Source organism: Aegilops tauschii, chromosome 7 (genome assembly GCF_002575655.3).
Source record: "Aegilops tauschii subsp. strangulata cultivar AL8/78 chromosome 7, Aet v6.0, whole genome shotgun sequence".
NCBI lineage: Eukaryota > Viridiplantae > Streptophyta > Magnoliopsida > Poales > Poaceae > Aegilops > Aegilops tauschii.
The window spans coordinates 408,819,647-408,841,582 of NC_053041.3; the positions used below are offsets into that span (position 1 = coordinate 408,819,647).

Sequence of the window (21,936 nt, forward strand, 5' to 3'; positions counted from 1 at the left end):
CCTTTCAGCCCCCAATCCGTGAACCACTCCCGGGTACTCCTCGAGCCGACCCGACTTTAGTCACCACATGTATCATGTATAAAGTATATAGTATATACCGGTGACCACCTCCCGAGTGATCACGGCCCGGTAGTATAGCATGGCAGACGGACAAGAATGTAGGGCCACTGATGGAATACTAGCATCCTATACTAAGCATTTAGGATTGCAGGTAAAGGTAACAACAGTAGTAGCAAGGACAGGCTATGCATCAGGATAGGATAAACGGAAAGCAGTAACATGCTACACTACTCTAATGCAAGTAGCATAGAGAAGAATATGCGATATCTGGTGATCAAGGGGGGGGCTTGCCTGGTTGCTTTGGCAAGAAGGGGTCGTCAACACCGTAGTCGTACTGGGTAGCAGCGGCGTCGGTCTCGGTGTCTAACGAGAGAAGAGGGGTAAGAAACAATAAATATAATGCGAACATAAGCATGACGATGGAAGACATGACAATGCGCGATGCTAGGTGTGCCCTAACGCGGTAGGAGGTGGTACCGGCGAAGGGGGGGGGGAACATCCGGGAAAGTATTCCCGGTGTTTCGCGTTTTCGGACAGATGAACCGGAGGGGGAAAGTTGCGTGTTTGCTATGCTAGGGATGTGTGGCGTGCGAACGGGCTGCATACCCGGATTCGTCTCGTCGTTCTAAGCAACTTTCATGTATAAAGTATTTTCATCCGAGCTACGGTTTATTTTCTATGATTTATCAAAGTTTTATGCATTTTTGAAATTTATTTTATTATTTAAATCGAACATTATCCAGAACAGTGAAAGGTGATGTCAGCATGACATCACCATGACATCAGCAGGTCAAACCCAGCTGACCAGAGTCAAACCTGGGCTGTGGGTCCAGTGGGACCCACCTGTCATTGGCTAACATGTTAATTAGGGTTTTATTAAGCGGGATTAAATAAGCTTAATTAATTGATTAGGTTAATCTAATCAGGATTAATTAAGTTAATTAATTCTTTAATTAATTGATTGATTAATTAACTATTTATTTATTATTATTATTTTTTGATTCTCTTTTTTTAATTAAAACATTCTGTGGCGTGGGGCCCTGCCGTCAATGGGCCAGAGGGCCATAACGGGCACGGGCGCTAGCGGGCGCTGTCGGGCAGCGGGCGGAACCGCAGCCTTTCCTGGTAGCGAGGCGATGTCGCGCCGGCGGCCAAGACTAGAAGCTGGCGGGGCAGGGCGCGCCCGGCGGACGAAGGCTGCTGGGGCGGGGCAAGGCGCCAGCCAGGGGAAGCGGGCGAGGCCAGGTGCGGCCAGGCGATGGTGGGGCATGCGTAGGCGATCAGGGCGGCGAGGTAGGCGGCGGTGGCACGGCGACCGCGGCACCGGCGAGGCCGGTCGGGGCCTGGCGCGGCCGCGGCAGGAAGAAGCGGCAGCCGCAAGAGCAGCAGCAGCATCGGCCGAACAGAGACGGGCGTGGGGCGGCTACGGTGCGGTCGGCGACCAAGGGGGTTTAGCAGCGGGAGCAAGGGCGCGGTGGGGGAAATGGTGAGCGCAGCCGGCGTGGCCCCAGGCGCAGGCGGTTGCGGCAACAGGCGTAGGCAGCCGCGGCGAGAAGCGATGCGGAGGCGAGCGGCGGATCCGGCGAGCTGCAGTGCGAGTTGCGGCACGGGCGCGCGCATTGGGGCTTTACAGTCAGTCGGGCGCGGGGTCATGCTCAGGGGGAAGGGGCGCGAGCGTACGCTGGAGCGCGGGAAGGACGGTCGGGGTTCCTCACCGCGGGGTCGTAGGGACTAGGGCAGCAGGGCTCGGGGTGGACGACAGGGACGACGGCGTCGGAGATGGGGAGGCAGTCCAGCGAGGAGGATGGGGACGATGCGCGGCGACGAACGACGACGGGGTCGAGGCAGTGGTGGTCGGCAACGGCAGCTAACGCTAGGTGGTGCGGTGGCCTCGGGCGCGGTCGATGACGAGCGGCGAAGGGGTCGGGGCGCCGCGTCTTCGATCTAGATCCAGGGGAGGAGAGGGAGTGCGAGTGTGGTGTCGGGAGGGGTTAGGGTTTCGTTGCTCAGGGTGATAAGGTGGGATGGGTGGGCCTCCTGGTGGCCTGGATGGTCAGTTGGGCCATTCGACCCAGGGAGAGAGAGAGCTCCAGTGTGTTTTTATCTCTCTCCCTGCCTTTTTATTTGTTTTGTTTTTTCCTTTTATTTATTTTCTTTCTATTAGTTTTCTATTTCATATTCTATATAATTTTGTTTTATAAAATATATAAGTAGTACCTAAATTAGTGTTACAAAATACCCCAAAGCCCCAAAAGGTTGGTGACAAAATAAAACAGTTTAGTATTTTATTAACTGTAAAAGGCATTTAATTACTTGTCTTTGCTAATGTCTTATTTACTTTCGAGTAGTTAAACGGTTTATAAAAGTTTGGTTTCTCCACCATAATTACTTATGCATTATTTGGCACAACGCGAACAATTTGGTTTTAATGTTTGAAAACTTTTATTGTTTGCCTTTTATTAAATTTTGAATTTGTTTCGTTTTTGAACTATCGAGAGTCTATCAACGGTAACCGAGGTGACGTGGCATCATTAGCGGGGGATCACTGTAGTTATCCGGGCGTCACAGACACCTACACCTGCTACTGATTTTGATATGTCGCATGTTATTGATGATGCCACTTCTACTATGAATGATGCTTATGATGCCACTACTTTGCTTGATAAAACTGTGCCACCGGGTGAATTACTTGATGAACATCTTGCTAGAGTTAGAACTATTGATTATGCTGAAGATGATGATATCTCTGAAACTGATGAAATCATTGAAACTGAAAACTTTGAAACACTTGATAAAACTAGCTCTCCTAGATATGAATTGCCTGTTATGCCTGAGGGTTATGTTATGGATGGAGAGGTAGCTAGGGACTTTCTTGCTTGTAAGGATATAGATGATCTTAAGAAATTATTATGCAAGTGGAAAGAAAAGTCTTTGAATGCTAGAATGCAATATTATCCTAACTTTGCTACTTCACCTATTTTGTTACTGATAAGGATTATGAATTCTCTGTCAATCCTGAGTTAATTACTTTGGTTGAATCTGACCCTTTCAATGGTTATGAATATGAAACTGTCGTGGCACATCTTACTAAATTGAATGATATAGCCACCCTATTTGCTCATGAGAAAAAATCACTATTACTATAGTCTTAAGTTGTTTCCTTTCTCGTTAAAGGGTGATGCTAAGTTATGGTTTAATTCTCTTGCTCTTGGTTGTGTGTGTAGTCCCCAGGATATGATTTACCACTTCTCTGAAAAGTATTTCCCTGCTCATAATAAACAAGACGCTTTAAAGAAAATATTTAACTTTGTGCAAATTGAAGAAGAGAGTCTCACACAAGCTTGGGGGAGGCTTCTCCAATTACTTAATGCTTTGCCTGATCATCCTCTCAAGAAAAATGAAATACTTGATATCTTTTATAATGGACTAACTGATGCTTCTAGGGACCACCTAGATAGTTGTGTTGGTTGTGTTTTCAGGGAAACAACTGTTGAGCAAGCTGAATTGCTATTGAATAATATATTGAGCAATGATAATGATTGGACACTTCTTGAACCAACTTCTGAGCCAACTCCGGAGAAAAGAGGTATTCTATTTCTCAGTCCCGAAGATATGCAAGAGGCAAAGAAATCTATGAAAGAAAAGGGTATTAAAGCTGAAGATGTTAAGAATTTACCGCCTATTGAAGAAATACATGGTCTTGATAACCCGAAACAGGCAGTAGAGGTAAATTCTCTCTATAGATTTGATGAAGGTGATATTCCTCATAATAAGTCTGCTAGTCAATGCTTGGATGAGTTTGATAATTTTATTGTTAAACAAGAGAATTTCAATGCTTATGTTAGTAGACAATTGAAACGCAATGCTTACATGCTTGACTGCTTGGGTGATTATATGAGCAGAACTGTTAGTGATCTTAAAATTATTAGTAAGAATGCTTCCATGGTGAAAACTCAAGTAGAACAAGTACTTAAGGCACAAGATGATTTGCTCAATGAGTTGAATAGTAAGACCAATGATAATGCTATTAATTAGGGTTATGACTAGAGGTGGTAAATGACTCAGGAACCTTTGTATCCTGAGGACCATCCTGAGAGAATTGAGCAAGATTCTTAGAGAATTAATACTGATGCACCTAGTCCTAATAATAAAAGGAAAAAGAAAACTGCTAGGACTTTGCATGCTTCTAGTGAACCTGTTATAGATACATATGAGAATCCCAATGATATTTCTATTTCTGATGCTGAGACACAATTTGGTAATGAACATGAACCTAATGCTAATGTTAATAATGATGTTCATGTTGATGCTCAACCTAGTAATGATAATGATGTGGAGGTAGAACCTGATGTTGATCTTGATAACCCACAATCAAATAATCCATGTTATGATAAGAGAGACTTTGTTGCTAGGAAGCATGGTAAAGAAAGGGAACCATGGGTGCAGAAACCCATGCCCTTTCCTCCTAAACCATCCAAGAAAAAGGATGATGAGGATTTTGAGCGCTTTGTTGAAATGCTTAAACCTGTCTTTTTGCGTATGCGTTTGACTGATATTCTGAAAAATGTCTCCTTATGCCAAGTATATGAAAGATATTGTTACAAATAAAAGAAAGATACCAGAAGCTAAAATTTCCACCATGCTTGCTAATTACACTTTTAAAGGTGGAACACCAAAGAAACTAGGAGATCCAGGAATACCAACTATACCATGCTCCATTAAAAAAACTATGTTAAAACTGCTTTATGCGATCTTGGAGCCGGTGTTAGTGTTATGCCTTTCTCTTTATATAGTAGACTTGACTTGAATAAGTTGACACCTACTGAAATCTCTTTGCAAATGGCTGATAAATCAACTGCTATACCCATCGGTACTTGTGAGGATGTGCCTGTTGTGGTTGCAAACGTTACTATCTTAACGGACTTTGTTATTCTTGATATTCCCGAGGACGACAGTATGTCAATCATCCTTGGTAGACCCTTTTTGAATACTGCAGGGGCTGTTATTGATTGCAACAAGGGCAATGTCACCTTTCATGTTAATGGTAATGAGCATACGGTACACTTTCCGAAGAAACAACCTCAAGTTTATAGTATCAATTCTATTGGAAAAATTTCAACTATTACTATTGGAGGTTTTGAATTCCCTCTTCCTACTGTCAAAAAGAGATATAATATTCTTATTGTTGGGGACATGCATATCCCCGTTGAGGTAACCTAGTGTTATTCGAAAATTCTCCGGTTTCATGTTATTCGAAAGAGGTTTTTTAATAAGACTTGATCAACCTTGTTAATGCATTCCTTTCGATGAGCATGCGATGGATGAATTTAGAAAGCACAACTTTCTGTACCCACCTTTTACTTTCTGTTATTTAGAATAAATAAAGCAAAAATAGTATTATCTGTCTGTTTTCTGAATTATCCGTGCAATAAAAAATGTCTGAAAATAAAAGTTCTCCAAATGCCCTAAAAATTTAGTATGATTTTTTATAGAATATTTTAGAATTTCTGGCACTGAACATGCACCAGGGGGCTGCACCAGTGGGCCACAAGGGTGGAGGGCGCGCCTGACCCCCTTGGCGTGCCCCCTGCCTTGTGGGTCCCATGTGGGCCCCCTCACTTATTCCAGCACCCATCCACTTCGTCTTCCTCCAGAAAAAATCATCTCCTTGCTCAAACCCGTGTTCTAGCTCATCTTGCTGCCATTTTCGATCTCCTTGCAAAGCTCCATTTGCAAAACTATTTTGGGGGGGGGGGATTGTTCTTCGGTATGTGACTCCTCCAATGGCCCAATTAGTTTTTGTTCTAGTGCTTTATATATTGCAAATTTTTGCTGCTGTGGTGACCTTGTTCTTGAGCTTGCATGTCAAATTTATATGGTCCAAAGTATTTTTGATGTATGATTTAGCCTCTAGACACTTGTAGGAGTAGTTGCTATCAGTTTTGTTGAGTTTGGTTCCCTTTTATGTTGAGTCACTAAAAATTTCAAAGGAAGAAAAATGTTTAGGAAAATATACCAAGGTGGTTCCTCGAAGAAGCAAGCCCCAAGGCTCACTATACGTGAGCCGGACCTTGAACCACCAAGGGAAGCTCGAGTACGGCCTTGCGAATGGCCGTTGGATCAATTCATGGTTCATGTAGGTTTCAAGGATGAATTTGAAGCATATGCACAAAATGCTGGTCTTGAGGATTTCGTGTCAGATAAGTGCCTACAATACTATCACCTCATTGATTTGTTTGTGCGAAGATTTAAGTTTACATCTCAGCGCAATACGCATACCATTTTATTTGATCTTTATGATAAATCATACACAATCACTATTGGAATAAGAAGATTTGTCGTCTACCAAATCTTTGCCATCCGCTAGCGGACGACAGAGAGTGGCTTTGCCATCAGTTAGAAGAAAACAGACGGCAAAGAGCTAGCAGACGGCAAAGGGTGGCTTTGCCATCAGCCAACTCTTTGTCGTCTGCTAGCGGACGACAAAGATGGGGTTTGGCCCACTGGCTGTTAAACCCTAACGGCCCCCCTCTTTGTCGTCTGCTAGCAGATGGCATAGAAGCATCCACTATGTTCTAAGATTGATGTTGCTATGACTTTGCTATGCTTAATGCTTGTCATTAGGGCCCGAGTGCCATGATTTCAGATTTGAACCTATTATGTTTTAATGAATATATTTGTGTTCTTGATCCTCTTGCAAGTTGTATACACCTATTACGTGTTATGATCCGCATACCCCAAGGTGACAATAATTGGGATTCTTTTCGGTGATTACCGTAATTTGAGGAGTTCATGTATTCACTAAGTGCTAATGCTTTGGTCCGGTTCTCTATTAAAAGGAGGCCTTAATATCCCTTAGTTTCCATTAGGACCCCGCTGCCACGGGAGGGTAGGACAAAAGATGTCATGCAAGTTCTTTTCCATAAGCATGTATGACTATATTCGGAATACATGCCTACATTATATTGATGAATTGGAGCCAGTTCTGTGTCACCTTAGGTTATAACTGTTGCATGATGAATGCCATCCGACATAATTATCCATCATTGATCCATTGCCTATGAGCTTTTCACATATTGATCTTTGCTATGTTACTTTGCCGTTGCCACTGTTACAATTGCTACAAAACTGCTACCGTTACTTTTGCCACTGTTACCGTTACTTCCATACTACTTTGCTACCATGCAAGGCGGCGGTTTAAAACTCTGTTGCAGAAAGGGGGTAAAAACCATTTGTATAGGACGTCTCTGCACCAGTGTGGTGACGAGATGGAGGTTTCAGTGATGTTCTGATCTGATTCCAGAGTTGGCCCTTTAATAATACTTGTTGGTTGGACGAGACGGTGCCGTGGGCACCTGGTATGAGTGCTGGCACGAACGCCCGCCCTCATACTAGACGCCTTCTTGCGCTTTGGACTGCTTCCTACACCTCTCACTTGGCTTCTCTTATCTCCTCTTTGCTCCTTCCCGTACAATTGTTTGATTTAGTCCATGTATAGCTCAATTTTCCGTGGAAACAAAATAAAAAAAGGATTTTGAAATCCTTTGCATTCATTAGTCATTAGTACAAATATCGTAGCAGATATCTCGGTTTTTATAAAATAAACCGATTTAAACTTAGGTGTGATAAGCGTAAAAATAACATTCATCAGCCATCGGGCCACGCCCCACTCCTCGGCCTCGTGGACGCCGATGTTGGGGAGGTAGCACAAACGGGAGCTGGAGGCTGGCACACGACCGTCGCCACCGTGTCAGGGAGCAGAAGAAGGGGTGGCGATGGTCGTCGCTGTAGCGGGCATCGTCGACGTAGACCTTGTAGCGGTGCTCGCCCGGGACCTACATGTGTGACGACGAGGTGCTCCTCCATACTCGGCCGCCACAACCCATGGTCCTCCTGCTCACGCGACCGACACGGTCCTGGGGTGCTCCTCCACACGCGACACAACCTGGCCGGCGGCTGCAGGGTGCGCCGCCCTGTTCTCGGATTCGCTGTATCTTGCCCTTGTTGCCGGCTGCTGCTCCATCCGCGGGGGTTGTGAGTGGTTGCGATGGAGGGATCGAGAGAGGGCATGAGAGTGCTGGGGAGCAGTGGAGTGCCGAGGGAGATGTATAGATAAGCTTAGCACGCTGGAATCGTTCGCACGAGACCTCACTCCCAACGAACGGGTGTCTGCCCCTGACGTGGCAACCTCCAGCGCTTCAAGATCCGTGTTCTTCATCTTATGTTTAGAAGGCAGTTCGCTGGAACCTGGCTGATGGCTAACGGGCGCCGGTTAAGGTCCCCCCCCCCCCCCCCCCCCCCCCCCCCCCCCAAAAAAAAGATGTTTTTTTTAGAATTAAAAGAAAGAAAGATCAAAGATGTGCTCCTTGTTGTCAAGGTGTCCAAATAACAGTGTCTGCCAGCATCGAGCCCAAGCCCGAGACACCGAGAGACACAAACACATGGCGACGCCCATGGAAGAGGACCGGCTGGAGGCGGCGGCGGCGCCGCCCGCGGACGTCGCCGGAGGAGGCGCGGAAGACCGGGAGAAGCCCGACGCGCCGCCCATGGAATCAGACTCAGACTCTGACGACGAAGGGGACGCCGGCGACGAGCTCCGCATCCAGGCCCTGGAGCGCGCCCTCCTGGAGCAGCCGCTCAACTACGAATCCCACGTTCAGGTACTACCGTCCGCCGCATCCTCTCTCGCTTCTCCATGCGTAGTCTCCCGACGACTAACTAGGGGTTTGAGCGGGTTTTGTGACGCCCACGGGTTGATGCGAGCTCCACAGCATCGTCTAGGTTTTCGACTCAGGGCACGCTCTCCACAGCGTCGACTAGGTTTTCGACCCAGGGCACGCTCTTACGCATTTGGACCTTTGTGGCGCTGGTTTTGCCATTGGGCAACGATTTCAGTGTGGTTGAGCTCATTTTGTCAGAAATATTAAATACACTCTTGATTTCTATGTCCACCTGCGTCTTTCTTATGTCAGTAGCTGAGCCTTGGCCGCCGTAGGTGGACATTGATATGATCTCACCACCTGACTAGCTTATGTTTGATGGATGTTTTGCTGTTTCGCCTTTGATTTGTCTGTACACATAATGCTCGAGGTCATCAGGGAATATCAAGAAGCAGCATGCATTTGCAGTGGTCGTGGATTAATTTGAGCGTTGTGGTGGTTTCTACGTGCCAAGTTATCTACTTAGGGCGTGCTCCTCTGCATTTTGCACCACTCATGCACTAGATTTGGCCATTAGGATGACAATTTCAGCACCGCTGAGCTTTGTTAAGAGGATGGATCTTTCACTAGTTTAGTAATTGGGATGCTTTGGCTGCCTTTAAAGTGGATATTGTTGATTGATAAGTGCTATCGTTTACTAGCTTAATGTTGATGATGTTTTACTGTTCCATATTGTTTTTTGGTAGCTCATACAATGCTTGAGAAAATCCGGGAATATCGAGAAGCTTCGTGCTGCAAGGGAGGAGATGAACAAGTACTTCCCTCTCACACCGAAGATGTGGCAGGATTGGGCAAAGGATGAGATTTCATTGAGCTCTGGGTTTGTGATTCTTTTCTCTTGAAATGATCTCCTGAAATATTTATGTTATTGGCAACTAAAACCTATATACTGTCTGTTACAGTCGTGGATCTTTTGATGATATTGAAAAACTCTATGAACGTGGAGTGCAAGAATATCTGGTATGTCGAACTGTTTTTGTGGTTTTGAGTTTAGACTACTGAGCGTGTGGAGTGCAAACTTATCTTGATGATCATGTTATTGCAGAATATTAAGTTATGGCGGGATTACCTTGATTATGTTGAAGAGCATGATCAGTCAGTGTCTCAATGTTCGCAATCTGGTCTCTCAAAAATGAGGGATTTGTATGAGCGTGCAATCACTGCAGGGGGTCTACACGTGACTGAAGGCAGCAAACTATGGGAAGCCTACAGGGAATATGAGATGGCTATTTTGACCATAAATGATGGTAATGACGAGGAGAAGGCAAAGCAGGTTCAACGTGTCCGCGCGCTCTTCCACCGCCAGTTATCTGTGCCTTTGGCTGACATTGAGTCAACACTTGCTGCGTATAAGAGTTGGGAAGCTGAAGAAGGCAATACAAGGGACCCAGATTCCCAGGTTGATGATGTTCCCCCAAATGTTTTATCTGCTTACAAAAAGGCCAGCGAGATGTACAATGCACGGAAGCAGTACGAGGATGAACTAAGCGACGCGGCTGAATCCGAGGCTAACAAACTACAAGTGTTCCTGGTATGGCGATGTTTTCTTTATGAAATCTTGGTTTTCAGTAACTCACTGTTGTTTGTTTGTTTGTTTGTTGGCGCTGAAACAGAAATACATCAAATTTGAGGAGTCTTTTGGTGACCCTGCTCGTGTCCAAGTTTTATACGAACGGGCCGTTTCTGAGCTTCCTGTTTCAAGTGATCTATGGATGGGATACACGAGTTACCTGGACAGAACCCTAAAGGTACTCTTTGAAGCTGTGATGTCCGATGTGACAATACATCTAGATCTGTAGATCTAGTGAAATAATTATGATGATGTTTTCTTTTAAGTGGCAATAATTGCTTAATTTCTGATTTCTTTTGCAGGTACCTGCTATACTAAAAAGTGTTTACCACAGAGCGACGAGAAACTGTACATGGGTTAGTGACCTATGGGTCCACTACTTGCTGTCTTTGGAGCGCATTCGTGCATCTGAAGACGAACTGCGACATGTAAGTTCCTTGGGTCTCTCCGTTGGTATGTAGTCGGGGATTTTACAATTCAAAAACTTGAAATCGTATTTGTATGTAATGGAAATGGCATAATTCAGTGTCAAAAATCTGGTGCCACTATTTGGTAGTTCAGTTTATTTACATGTATATGTTCCCTGAGTTTTGGTTTTATAATTTAGAAACTCAATTTTTTACTTGTATGCAAAAGAAATGGCAGAATTCAGTGTCCAAAGTCTGGTTCCACTGTTCAGTACTTGTTATGTTATATATTCACTGAGTTTTCTTACTTGCAATAGCAGACAGGTTTTAAAATTGACCAAGGGGTGCTATATTTAAGCTTTCATTGCTGTTGACTTTAACTAGCATTTTCCGAAATTTGTTCACCTCTCTTGGCAGAAGTCCTGTCACTTAAGCCCATTCTGCCAATATGAAGCGATTACTATTAAAGTGATTGGGTATTTAGGTAGAGAACTAGGGCTCTGCTTCTGCTTTATACTGAGAACCCCATAATAAGTTGGGAGGAAAGTTCATTTTAATATAGTATTCGGTAGCTTGTTAGGATATTTAATTTGTGTAACTTTGTTACCCCTAATATGTTATGTGCACTGAATCAACTGATATAGGTTTAGGTAATATTCTAACAAATATGGAATATTATTTATTAAAATAGGAGAGTTATATAGATAGGAAAGAAATAAGACTGGACATAGAGATCGAATCGTATCCTTTGGATTGTTGATTAGGGGTTAAGTCCGCCACTCTAAGGAACAACATCTCTATCAATTATCAACATCGTCCTACTTCCTCCGTCCGGGTTTATAAGTCTCTCTTGTACTTTGGATCAAACTTTGACCATAAGTTTAACTAATTTATATGTAACATAAATTATGCCACTGGATATTCGAAAAAAGTTTTCAACGATATAATTTTTTGTTACATAAATAATATTTTGTACAACCTCCATTTCTAAATATAAGACGTTTTGGCAGTTTAAATTGAACTGCCAAAACGTCTTATATTTAAGAACAGAGGGAGTATTAGTTAAATGTATGGTCAAAGTTTGACCCAAAGTATGAGGCGAACTTTTAAACCTGGACAGAGGAAGTGCTCCCCATCCTGCCATCTTCATGGCGGTAGGTACCTAGTTTGTTCCATAGTTGGTAGATAATATCCTAAAGCAACAAGCACTTCATTAGAATACTGGTGCATGCCATGAAATGCTATTGTGTTCACTGTACTCTTTTGTTGCCTTCATTGGAGAAGATTATTGTTCGTCTCGCCTTTATTTTCTTTTGTATATATATATTAGCAAATACCAACATATATGCACGTCTTGTTTGCAGGTCTTTGAGCTAGCCATTCAATGTTCTTTCCCAAGCATGAACGAGGTGATTTATCTGCACTTGCATCCTCCATCTCACCCCTCACGGCCTCACCCCCACCACACACACACACATGTGCATGAGCGTGCAAAGATACCACATTTCGTTGCATCTTGGAAGTCACTGTTTGTCTGTTTCTTATTGGGACAGTAATTGTAGTTTGCAGATCTGCTTGTTTTGATCAGCCCGACAATAGCTGTAATTTCCTGGATAACCTAGCACGTCCTTTTTGAGGACTCTCGTCCTATGGCCTGTAATTTTCTGTCAACTGATTTAGTAAGGTCTGATATACCTTTCATTTGGATGCTTGCATTTTTGCAGTACCTCAATATTTATCTTACTCGAGTTGATAGTTTAAGACGGGGAATGCCAACTGGCTTGGATTTCGAACTGATTAGGCAGACATTCGTGGTACGTTCTCTACGAGCTAGCTGTGTACATGCATTTTATTTTATTTGTACTAGAGTTAATTATTATTTTTGTTTCGAAGGAGAGTTAACTTTGAGTATATAATATCAGGATGCTGCTGAGTTCCTCTCACCACAACTAGGAATTGAGGAGCTATTACTCTTGCATGCATACTGGGCTAAGTTAGAGTGTAATATTGGCAAAGATATAGCTGCAGCACGCGCAGTTTGGGAAAATGCTCTCAAGAAAAGGTTTATTATTATGTTTGTGCAAGTTCATACAATGTTCTCATTGCTGGCACTAAGTTGAATCTGTTTACTTCCAGTGGGTGTGTTTTGGAGGTTTGGCAGCACTATATTTCAATGGAGATAGAAATGGGGCATACTCATGAGGCAAGATCACTTTACAAGCGTTGTTATAGCAAAAAGTTTGCTGGGTCTGGATCAGAGGTAAGCTCTTCTTGAGAAACTACAGGAATGTCTCTCCTGCTTGGTCTGTAAACCAGCTTGCTAGTGTGTACTGCACTACTTGATCTATTGGGCTCCACAATAATGGAATGCTGCGAGATGTTATATATCCAAAAGCATGTCAGGCCATAATAATGGGAGAATAAGTATCAGAGCTGAATGAGTAGCCCACTTATTTAATTTGGACTATATTCAAATAGATAAAGTCCATAGTTCCAGAAGCGATATGACATGAGAACTCTTGTTGTAAGGTTCATATCCGGCACTTTACAAGTGCATACCTAAACACCGGCGCAAAATCCGGACCGTCGCTGAAGGACTGCAAGGCCATAGCTGGGCCAGGGACATTCATGGGAGCCTGGGCATACACGAGATTGGCCAGTACCTTCAAGTCTGGCTGGCGATCGAGCATATCACGCTCTCGGACACCCCTGATCAGCTAGTTTGGAGATGGACGGCCTCCGGTATATACTCTGCTAGCTCATGCTATCTTGCCACCTTCCAGTGATCCATGACTTGCTTCTCGTGGAAGCTCATATGGAAGAATTGGGCGCCGCCAAGAGTGAAGTTTTTTCACTGGTTGGCCAGCCAAGACCGGTGCTGGACGGCTGACCGCTTGGCTCGACGCGGTCTCCAGCACCAGCCAAGATGCCCACTCTGTGACCAGGCTCTCGAGACGATGCGCCACCTCCTCTTGGAGTGCCCCTTCGCCAGGCAGACTTGGCACGAAATCCTGTCCTGGCTACGGATGACCACTGCAGGGCCAAGCCACGAAGATTCACTGATGGACTGGTGGCTACAGGCAAGGCAAAACACGCCAACACTGATGCGTAAGGGCCTAGCCTCCATTGCTCTGTTGATGCCATGGATGATCTGGAAACAGCGCAACAAATGCATCTTTGAGGGCGCCCAGCCCCTGGTTCAGGTCCTGGTCTCGAAGATCAAAGAGGAAGCCAAGGAGTGGGCAAGAGCGGGCGCCCACGGCCTACGCGTCATCCTGCCGCCCACCTGGGACGTGCACTAGTTTCGCTGACCCTGATTTGTAATTTGTAATTTGTAACTGACCTCCTAGGAGGATTGTATCAAAACTCCACCTTTTCAATGCAATGAAATGCAAAAGCCCTTTGCATTTTCTCAAAAAAAAAAAGTTCATATCCGGCCTACAACCCCATTCTGACAAATGGGCCATTCTGGTGGACTTGAGCTATACACCAAAGATGAGCACCATGGCACGATCCCCAAATTGATAATTTTCCTTGCTTTTGAACCTTTTCTTACTGAATACTAGTATTTAATACTTGAAACTTTATTTCAGTTATAATTTTCTTTGTATTTGGTGATACTTGTATTGCCAAAAGAACCTTGGCTCATAGTTACTGCAAATGAACTGCATGATTTGAAACAGATATCTTAATTGTCATAGTTCCTTCTATTTCCATTGCCATTTATGTTCTATCTTTGGCAAAGGCAATGAATAATAATGACTGCAACTTACTAGGCTGTATGTCATGCGTGGATAAGATTTGAAAGGGAGCATGGCACCTTGGATGATTATGACCTTGCTATAAAAAAGGTATGCTGCTGCACGATTTTTTGGGTGTATATCCTCATTTTTTCACCTTTTATCTTTGTCTTAGGTCCGTATCATTTTCCTTCGATTGAATTTAAGCCACATTAGCTACGGTAGTGGATAGGTGCCTTCCTAGTTCTTTTAACCGCTTAATTATTGTCTTCTGGATAGGTAGTTATCTGGTTGGGCATTTAGCTGTGTGCCTCTTATCAGTTCGTCATGGATCTGGTTTCAAATAAGCATTTGAGACAGTGAGGTGATATTTTGTACTGTGGATAAATGTTTGACATATATACTTGATATGTAAACTGCATGTATCTTATACTGTGGACGAATGTTTGACATATATACTTGACATTTTGTACGCGAACATTTATATACTAGATTCAATCATATTGTGTGTTGTGTTGAGTTGTTGACATAAGTGAAACCATTCTCCAGTGGCAAATATGTTATGCTTTTTTTCGGTCCCTTGAATGATGGCTGACATTATTTTGTTCTTCCAATAAGAACCATCTTCTTTGTAGATAGAGCCAAGTCACCCAGTATACATGTTGAAAAATAATTACCATAATACTTCGATATGTCAAGGTCTTAAAGTGCCCATTAATCCGAGAGACATTGCTGGATGTAGGTTCTACACTTCTATGTACTATTTTAGTATTTTGTCCACAGTATAAGATACATGCAGTTTACATATCTATTCAAGAGACATTGTCTGATGCAGTTCCTAGATCCTCAGAACTATCTCTCCTTTGGGTTATCTGTACTGTGCCTCTTTTTTGTGTGCATATTTTTGGATAACCCTGTTATAATTCTGAACGGAGGGAGTATATTTTAATGGGAGAACTATAATTTGACGAAATCATTAATTTTCGTAGATAAAATATGTAAGGAATATAGTTGTAACAAATGTTAATTTACCACTATCCACCATTATCCTGCTTTTTTTTTTTGCATTATGTGAATCATCTCTTCTCAGTGGTTATTTTGAGTAGTGTCCTGCAGCATCGCGTGGGGTATCATCTAGTGTTTGACAACTACAGCATTTTTCTTCGTTTTGTGATAAAGCATTTTTCTTCTTCGTTCCATTATAAAAACTGGGCCTTTCTGGTAAATAAATGTTTAATTTGTCTGTTGCACCTTTCATATCCCTCCGAACACTATGTGAGTGAATGCTCCTTTGATTGATTATAAATATGTATGAAACACATGTTCAATGCACTCTGTCCTAGAGAGCAACTCATAAGATCTGCTATCCTGCTTGATTATTCCCCATAATACAGTATGATATTGCCCCAAGTTTCTTGATGTTTCTGGCCCGTGTGTCTAAAGTTTGACTATTTGCTGCGATTTTTGATACCATAAAGGCTTACATGCAAGACTAGTCCTCAGTGCAAAGATTAGTTTTATCTGTTGCATTTGTAATTATTCTGAAAGGGGTTACCATATCCCGCAAGTCAAAGTGTTTTATAATTTAACTTTGTGACTTAGATTGGTGTGTAGCAGGTTATTGTGTAAACTGTAGTTGCTTACTTATCATCATGCTACTTGACCAGGTCACCCCTCGTTTGAAGGAGCTTATAATGTTCAAGGCTCAGCAGGAGGCTAAATCGGACCCATCCTCAGCCCCCAAAGAAACTTCTTATGCAAATGATTCCTCTCAGAAAAGAAAGCCAAGTAAAATGACCAGTAAAGTGCAGCCTCCTGCTAAAAAAAGGAAAGATAATCCACCTAAAAAGACCATGTCATCAGATGACCACAGATCGAAGGAACAAAGCATAGACAGTCATCTTCAAGAAGCTGGAGAGGTCAGCAAAGGGAAGGCCGAGGCGCCTGTGGAAATGAAAGTAGAAGGTGAGAGCAAAGGAGGAAATACAAGTTCAAATCAACCGAAGCCGTACTTCTACAGTGACAAATGCACTGCCTACATGTCAAATATAGACTTGAAAGTATGCCTCCTTTTGTTTCTGTATCTGCACTTAGCTCCTGAACTTCAATAAAGTAAGCATCTACTCTTTCTATAGGCAACTGAGCTGCACATCCGTGGTTTCTTTTCCGACATTGGTGGCGTGGTAGACATAAGGTTATTGAGGGACAGATCCACGAAAAAATCAAGGGTACGTGTTCAACATCCTTAATTTTTTGCCTCTAGCATCCAATGATGTGCTCACTTATCAATTTTTGCACAATTGAGAAGTTTCCTGGGGCAACTGGTTACCCAACCTGGGTTTGAATTCTCAGGTCACCACCTCTTATAAATATGCCAGAAGGGCTTCTTCCCTTTTGGCCTTATCTTTTTTTTCCCTCAAAAAATTTCTGCACCAAAGCATTTGTCCGCTGTGAAACAAGGCAAATTTGCTGGCTTCCTGCTTGTTCCTATTCCTGAGGTAGATTTTTACTCCCTCCGTCCCATAATGTAAGACGCTTTTTGACACTAGTGTAGTGTCGAAAAACGTCTTACATTTTGGGACGGAGGGAGTACAATTTTATGCTGGAGATGCACATGTATTCTGAGCGGTACATATATAGACATTACAGCAGTCAAGATGTAAAAAATATCTCCCTTATAATCAGGGTAGATGTTCCAGTAGTTCATTGGTACATCTGAGTTGATTAAATAGGTGTACATGTCTTCTGGGAAGTTACTTTTCTCAAGCTTTTTGTGCCAAAATCATCTCGACGTGGTATCATCGTTGCCGCCAATTCTTGAGTTAACCACTATCTTCAGCCGGCTCTAGAAAGTTCCTATAATTTACCATTATGGTATCATCGTTACTAGATCCCAAATTGTTATTAAGGCATATTTCCCTTCAATAGATTTCCGTGCTTAGCATGTTTGCAAATTTTAAGAAAAAATGATGGGTTCTATGATCTTGCCTCTTTTCTCATTACGCTCATCTCGTATAATTTGTTAAATGGGAAGAATTCTTGAGTCACGTAAATTTTGTGGAGTGCATCCTCAGAACATTTAATCTCTCATGTTCATTTGTTTTTCCATGGATGTTTTGCAGGGGTTGGCGTATGTGGACTTTTCAGACAAGGATCATCTTGAGGCGGCCATTAGAAAAAACAAGCAAAAGTTGCTCAGTAAGAAAGTAAGTATTGCTCCTTCAGATCCAAGCAAGAGTAAGAAGAACCGTGAAGCAGGCACTTCCTTCAAAGGTATGTTCTTTGGCTGACACCGCACATCTTCTCCTGTTAATAGTAGAATCGTGGTGTTTTCACATTGCAAAATTGCATATAAACTTAAAAGCCTATAACTACTGTGGACGGAATGGGAACTTTTTACAGCTGGCAAACATTGAACATTGTTGTAACAAGCGAACTAGTAGTGTACTTTCTCCGTCCCAAAATTCTTGTCTTAGATTTATCTAAATACGGATGTATCAAGTCACGTTTTAGTATTAGATACATCCGTATTTAGACTAATCTAAGACAAGCATTTTGGGTCGGAGGGAGTATTTGCTATGCTATTTGATGGTCAAGCAGCGCAGTTTGGGAAGGTACCTATTGTTAGGAAACGTGATGTTAGGACAGAAGGTTGTTCAGCTATGGACTCATCTAAAAAGATAGGTGGAAGTGAAAGAAACGAGGTAGACTCTAAAGAAGTTGAGGATGATGGTTTAGTGGAAGGGGAATAGAAGAAGGGTTGATCCTCAACAAAAGTGACATCGCGAGAAAAGCGAATGCGGCGAGCAGAAGAATCATAGCAACGGTAGCCCTTATGTTCAAGACTATATCCAAGGAAGACACACTGAGCAGACTGAGCAGTCAACTTGGTACGCTCACGAGGTGCTAAAAGAACATAACAAGTACAACCAAAGACACGGAGGTGGTCATACGTGGGAGGAGAACCAAACAAAACCTCACCAGGACACTTGCCCTCAAGGCGAGTAGAAGGTTGGAGATTGATAAGATAAACAGCAGTTGAGATAGCTTCACCCCAAAAATGAGTGGGGACAAAGGAAGAAATCAGAAGGGTACGAGCTGTCTCAACAATATGGCGATGCTTACGCTCAGCAACGCCATTCTGAGCATGGGCACCAGGGCATGAAAGTTGAGGGAGAGTACCCTCAGATGAGAGAAACTCGCGAAAAGCAGTAGATAGATACTCCCCCCCGGAGTCAGAACGAAAAACACGAACAACACTGGAAAACTGAGTATGGACCATATGTACAAAAGTCTTATATATAGAAAACAACTCAGAACGATGCTTCATAAAATAGACCCAAGTATGTCGAGAGTGATCATCAACAAATATGACATAATGTTTGTGGCCACCTTTCGAAACAAAGGGGGAAGGACCCCATACATCAGAGTGCACTAAATCAAAAGGATGACTAGAATGAGTAGTGCTGGAAGAGTATGGAAGCTGTATTTGTTTCCCTAGCTTACAACCCTTACAGTGAAAACCAGCATCTATGGAAACATGACCCAAAACACCTTGTCGAACAAGGGTAGATAAACGAGAACCACACAAGTGACCTAAGCGATGGTGCCACTGGGCAAAAGAAAACGACGAAGTGGATCTTGATGTTGATGCAGCCATCCGGAACGCGGATGTGGTGGAAGCTGAAGGAAGGTGTAAGGTGTCAAGGATGTAGAGGGATGTGGATCCTCTATGGCGATGGCCAGTTCCAATGACCCTCTTGCTCTGACGGTCCTGCACATAACAAAATGAGTCATCAAAACCAACAAAGTAGTTCATATCAGCAAGCTGGCCAACAGACATAAGATTCATGGACAGCTCTGGAGCAAAGGAGATGGCAGGAACAGAAAACTTGGATGTGCAAAGAGAACCCTGATGAGTAATAGAACAAGGTGTACCATCAGCAGTCTGAACAGAGGCACCATCCCGTGGCAAGACACAAGCTGAGAGCGATCAGAGGTCACATGGAAAGAAGCTCCAGAGTCCAGAACCCAAGGCTGGGTTGCAGCAACAGCGGGCTGAGAGAGAACAGATGCAGAAGCACCCCTTGCTTGCTGCTGATAAGGAGCCTGGGGTGCACGACGCTGCTGATTGAGGGCCCGTCTAGCCTGAAACTCAGCTAACAGCTCTGGATGAAGCTTGAAACAACCATCTCTGTGGTGTCCTGCCTTCTTGCAGAACGAGCAGACGACAGTTGAAGGTGTGGCCTTGGAGGCACCTGGCCGCTGAGGAAAAGCCAGAACACTAGTGTGTAGAGTCTGCGCAGAAGTAGCCCCAAGAGAACGGAGACGAGTCTCCTCAGCGATCAAGCTAGCAAGTGCCTCTGTCAAGGTGGGAGGAGTCGTACGACCAAGCAATTGAGTGCGAATGTTCTCAAAGTCTGGCTTGAGACCATCACAAACTGAAACATGAGAGTCTGATGGTCATACTTTTCCTTTGCTGCACATGACTCACAACCAGAATTACCCTTTGGAACCATGGAACCTAGCTGCCCAGTGATGCGAGTGAAAGCTCCATAGTACTCTTCTATGGACATGTCTTCTGGCTGCCGAGTGTTGTGTAAATTCTGCAACAAGGAGAAATGAAGTGCACTGCTGGGCTGAAGGTAGCGCTGCTCAAAGTACTTCCATATCTCTTTAGCTGAAGTGTGATGCTCAAGACTCATTCGGAGTGAGGGTTCAACACCCAGAATTAAAACTCCCATCACACGATCATCGATCTTTTGCCAAGACTTCCTTGCTGCATCATCATTTGGACTAGGTGGATCATCTGTCAGATGAGAAACAAAACCAGCCGTCCTCAAGACAGTCCGGGCAGAAAATGCCCATTCCCTGTAGTTTGAACCATCAAGCTTGATATCTATGATCAAAGAACCAAATCCGAAATCATTTCTTGCCATAGTGGTGAGCGGCCAGCAGCTGGAAACACCCAATCTGATAGCAGCTGCAGGCAGCAACAAGAGAAGAGCAGCAGACAGCCACAAACAGGATCTGGATCTCACTGGATAGAAGGTGGAGCTTGCTGGATCTTGCTGGATAGAAGGGGGAACACCTGGAGCTTGCTGTAAAGCAGGGAAGGCACCAAGAGCTTGCTGGAGATGACTGCTGGAGAGCAGGGGAAGTATTCTCACAGAGTAGCTGTGAGGACACACAGAGGAGCTGCTGGAGAGCAGCTCCTACAGGTTGATGACGAAGATGGGATGGGGCAGCGATGTGGATGTCTCCTCACCAGACAGATCCGCCTGAATCACCTCACTGGCGTCGATTTCATGGGTGGCGGCTGGAAGAGGGACTAGGGTTTGGTCCTGCTCTGATACCATGTTAGGAAACGTGAGGAAGAGAGAATGACCGAACAGTTTTCTGTATTGAGGAGGAGAGAGATATATACAAGGTTACATGGGCCTGGGCCTCACTCTAGACTATGGGCCTGGGCCTGTACAAGACAAACACAACATATATACTTAACACCTATGACCGTCTCACTTGTGGGGAACTGGGTCAATCCAATTATGACTGGCTTCTGAAACCTGTTAGCATTAAGCATGTACTTTTACACTTATTGCTGAAGTAATACTGTATGTCCTTTTGCATGTTTACACTGATGCATATTAGCGCATATATAGGGTGGCTACTTTTATAATTGTATATCTTGGATTGCTGTACAAGTGACTCCTGGGAATTATATTTCCTGTTTTTCCTCGAGGACATGTGACATGAACCACATTCCCACAATAAATTGATATGTCTTACATGAGCATAAGACTGTCAGTGACCTCTAGTTGACCTTTGTAGGCAACCTTCATCCTCGCAATTATGCCATGGACTAAATCATCCTTGTAGTTTAAGATTCTGACCAATATGATTAATCTGACTTGGTTTCTACAGATAAATTGCCCTCTGGAGGTGATCATGGTGAAAAGGCGCCAGTCGACGGTACTTCAGAGAAGGAGATGCCCAAAGGTGAGACGAAAATCACAGGCAAGAACACATTATTTGCGCCGCGGGCTTTAGTCAAACCACTTGGATGGAACAAGAAAGATGAGAAACCAGATGTTGCTGCGGAGGAGCTGAAGTCGAACGATGAGTTCAGAAATCTGTTGCTTAAGAAGTGATGTCCGTAGGCAGGTTAGTTCGTCGGTGTCTTCACGTCCCACCAAGGACCTCTACCTCCTGACCTGTGGAATGAATATAATGAAGCGTTAACCTGACCTTCAACCGGCTCCTACTGTTTTACTGTGTTATCCTATCGTGGCACGAAATTCCCGCTGTTCTACTGTGCTCTCCTTTTGGCATGAGAAAATCTCAGCTGCAGAAGTTGTAGTTCCTTGACAGTCTAGTGTCAGAGGTCGGTGAAGCCAGCCGTTTTACCAAGTTTGGCATATTATTCATGGTAGTACAAT

General features: G+C 43.7%; 1 protein-coding gene across 1 annotated transcript; it reads left to right on the top strand.

The window, feature by feature from the left end:
- The first annotated feature begins 8,425 nt into the window (after positions 1-8,425).
- Positions 8,426-21,795, top strand: LOC109733841 (uncharacterized). Its single transcript, XM_020293053.4, has 15 exons — positions 8,426-8,720; positions 9,467-9,600; positions 9,683-9,740; positions 9,826-10,311; positions 10,394-10,528; positions 10,653-10,778; positions 12,122-12,166; positions 12,482-12,571; positions 12,680-12,819; positions 12,894-13,017; positions 14,534-14,608; positions 16,165-16,557; positions 16,633-16,725; positions 17,620-17,770; positions 21,422-21,795. The coding sequence occupies exons 1-15, from the start codon at positions 8,502-8,504 to the stop codon at positions 21,646-21,648; spliced, it is 2,496 nt and encodes an 831-aa protein (XP_020148642.1). The 5' UTR covers positions 8,426-8,501; the 3' UTR covers positions 21,649-21,795.
- Positions 21,796-21,936: the final 141 nt, after the last annotated feature.

Bases quoted from the DNA above. Each gene is read 5' to 3' on its own strand.
- LOC109733841 (XM_020293053.4), top strand. From the start codon at position 8,502: ATGGCGACGCCCATGGAAGAGGACCGGCTGGAGGCGGCGGCGGCGCCG. The intron at 12,167-12,481 runs GTGATTTATCTG...GCATTTTTGCAG, and splicing joins CTTTCCCAAGCATGAACGAG to TACCTCAATATTTATCTTAC. The intron at 12,572-12,679 runs GTACGTTCTCTA...ATATAATATCAG, and splicing joins TGATTAGGCAGACATTCGTG to GATGCTGCTGAGTTCCTCTC.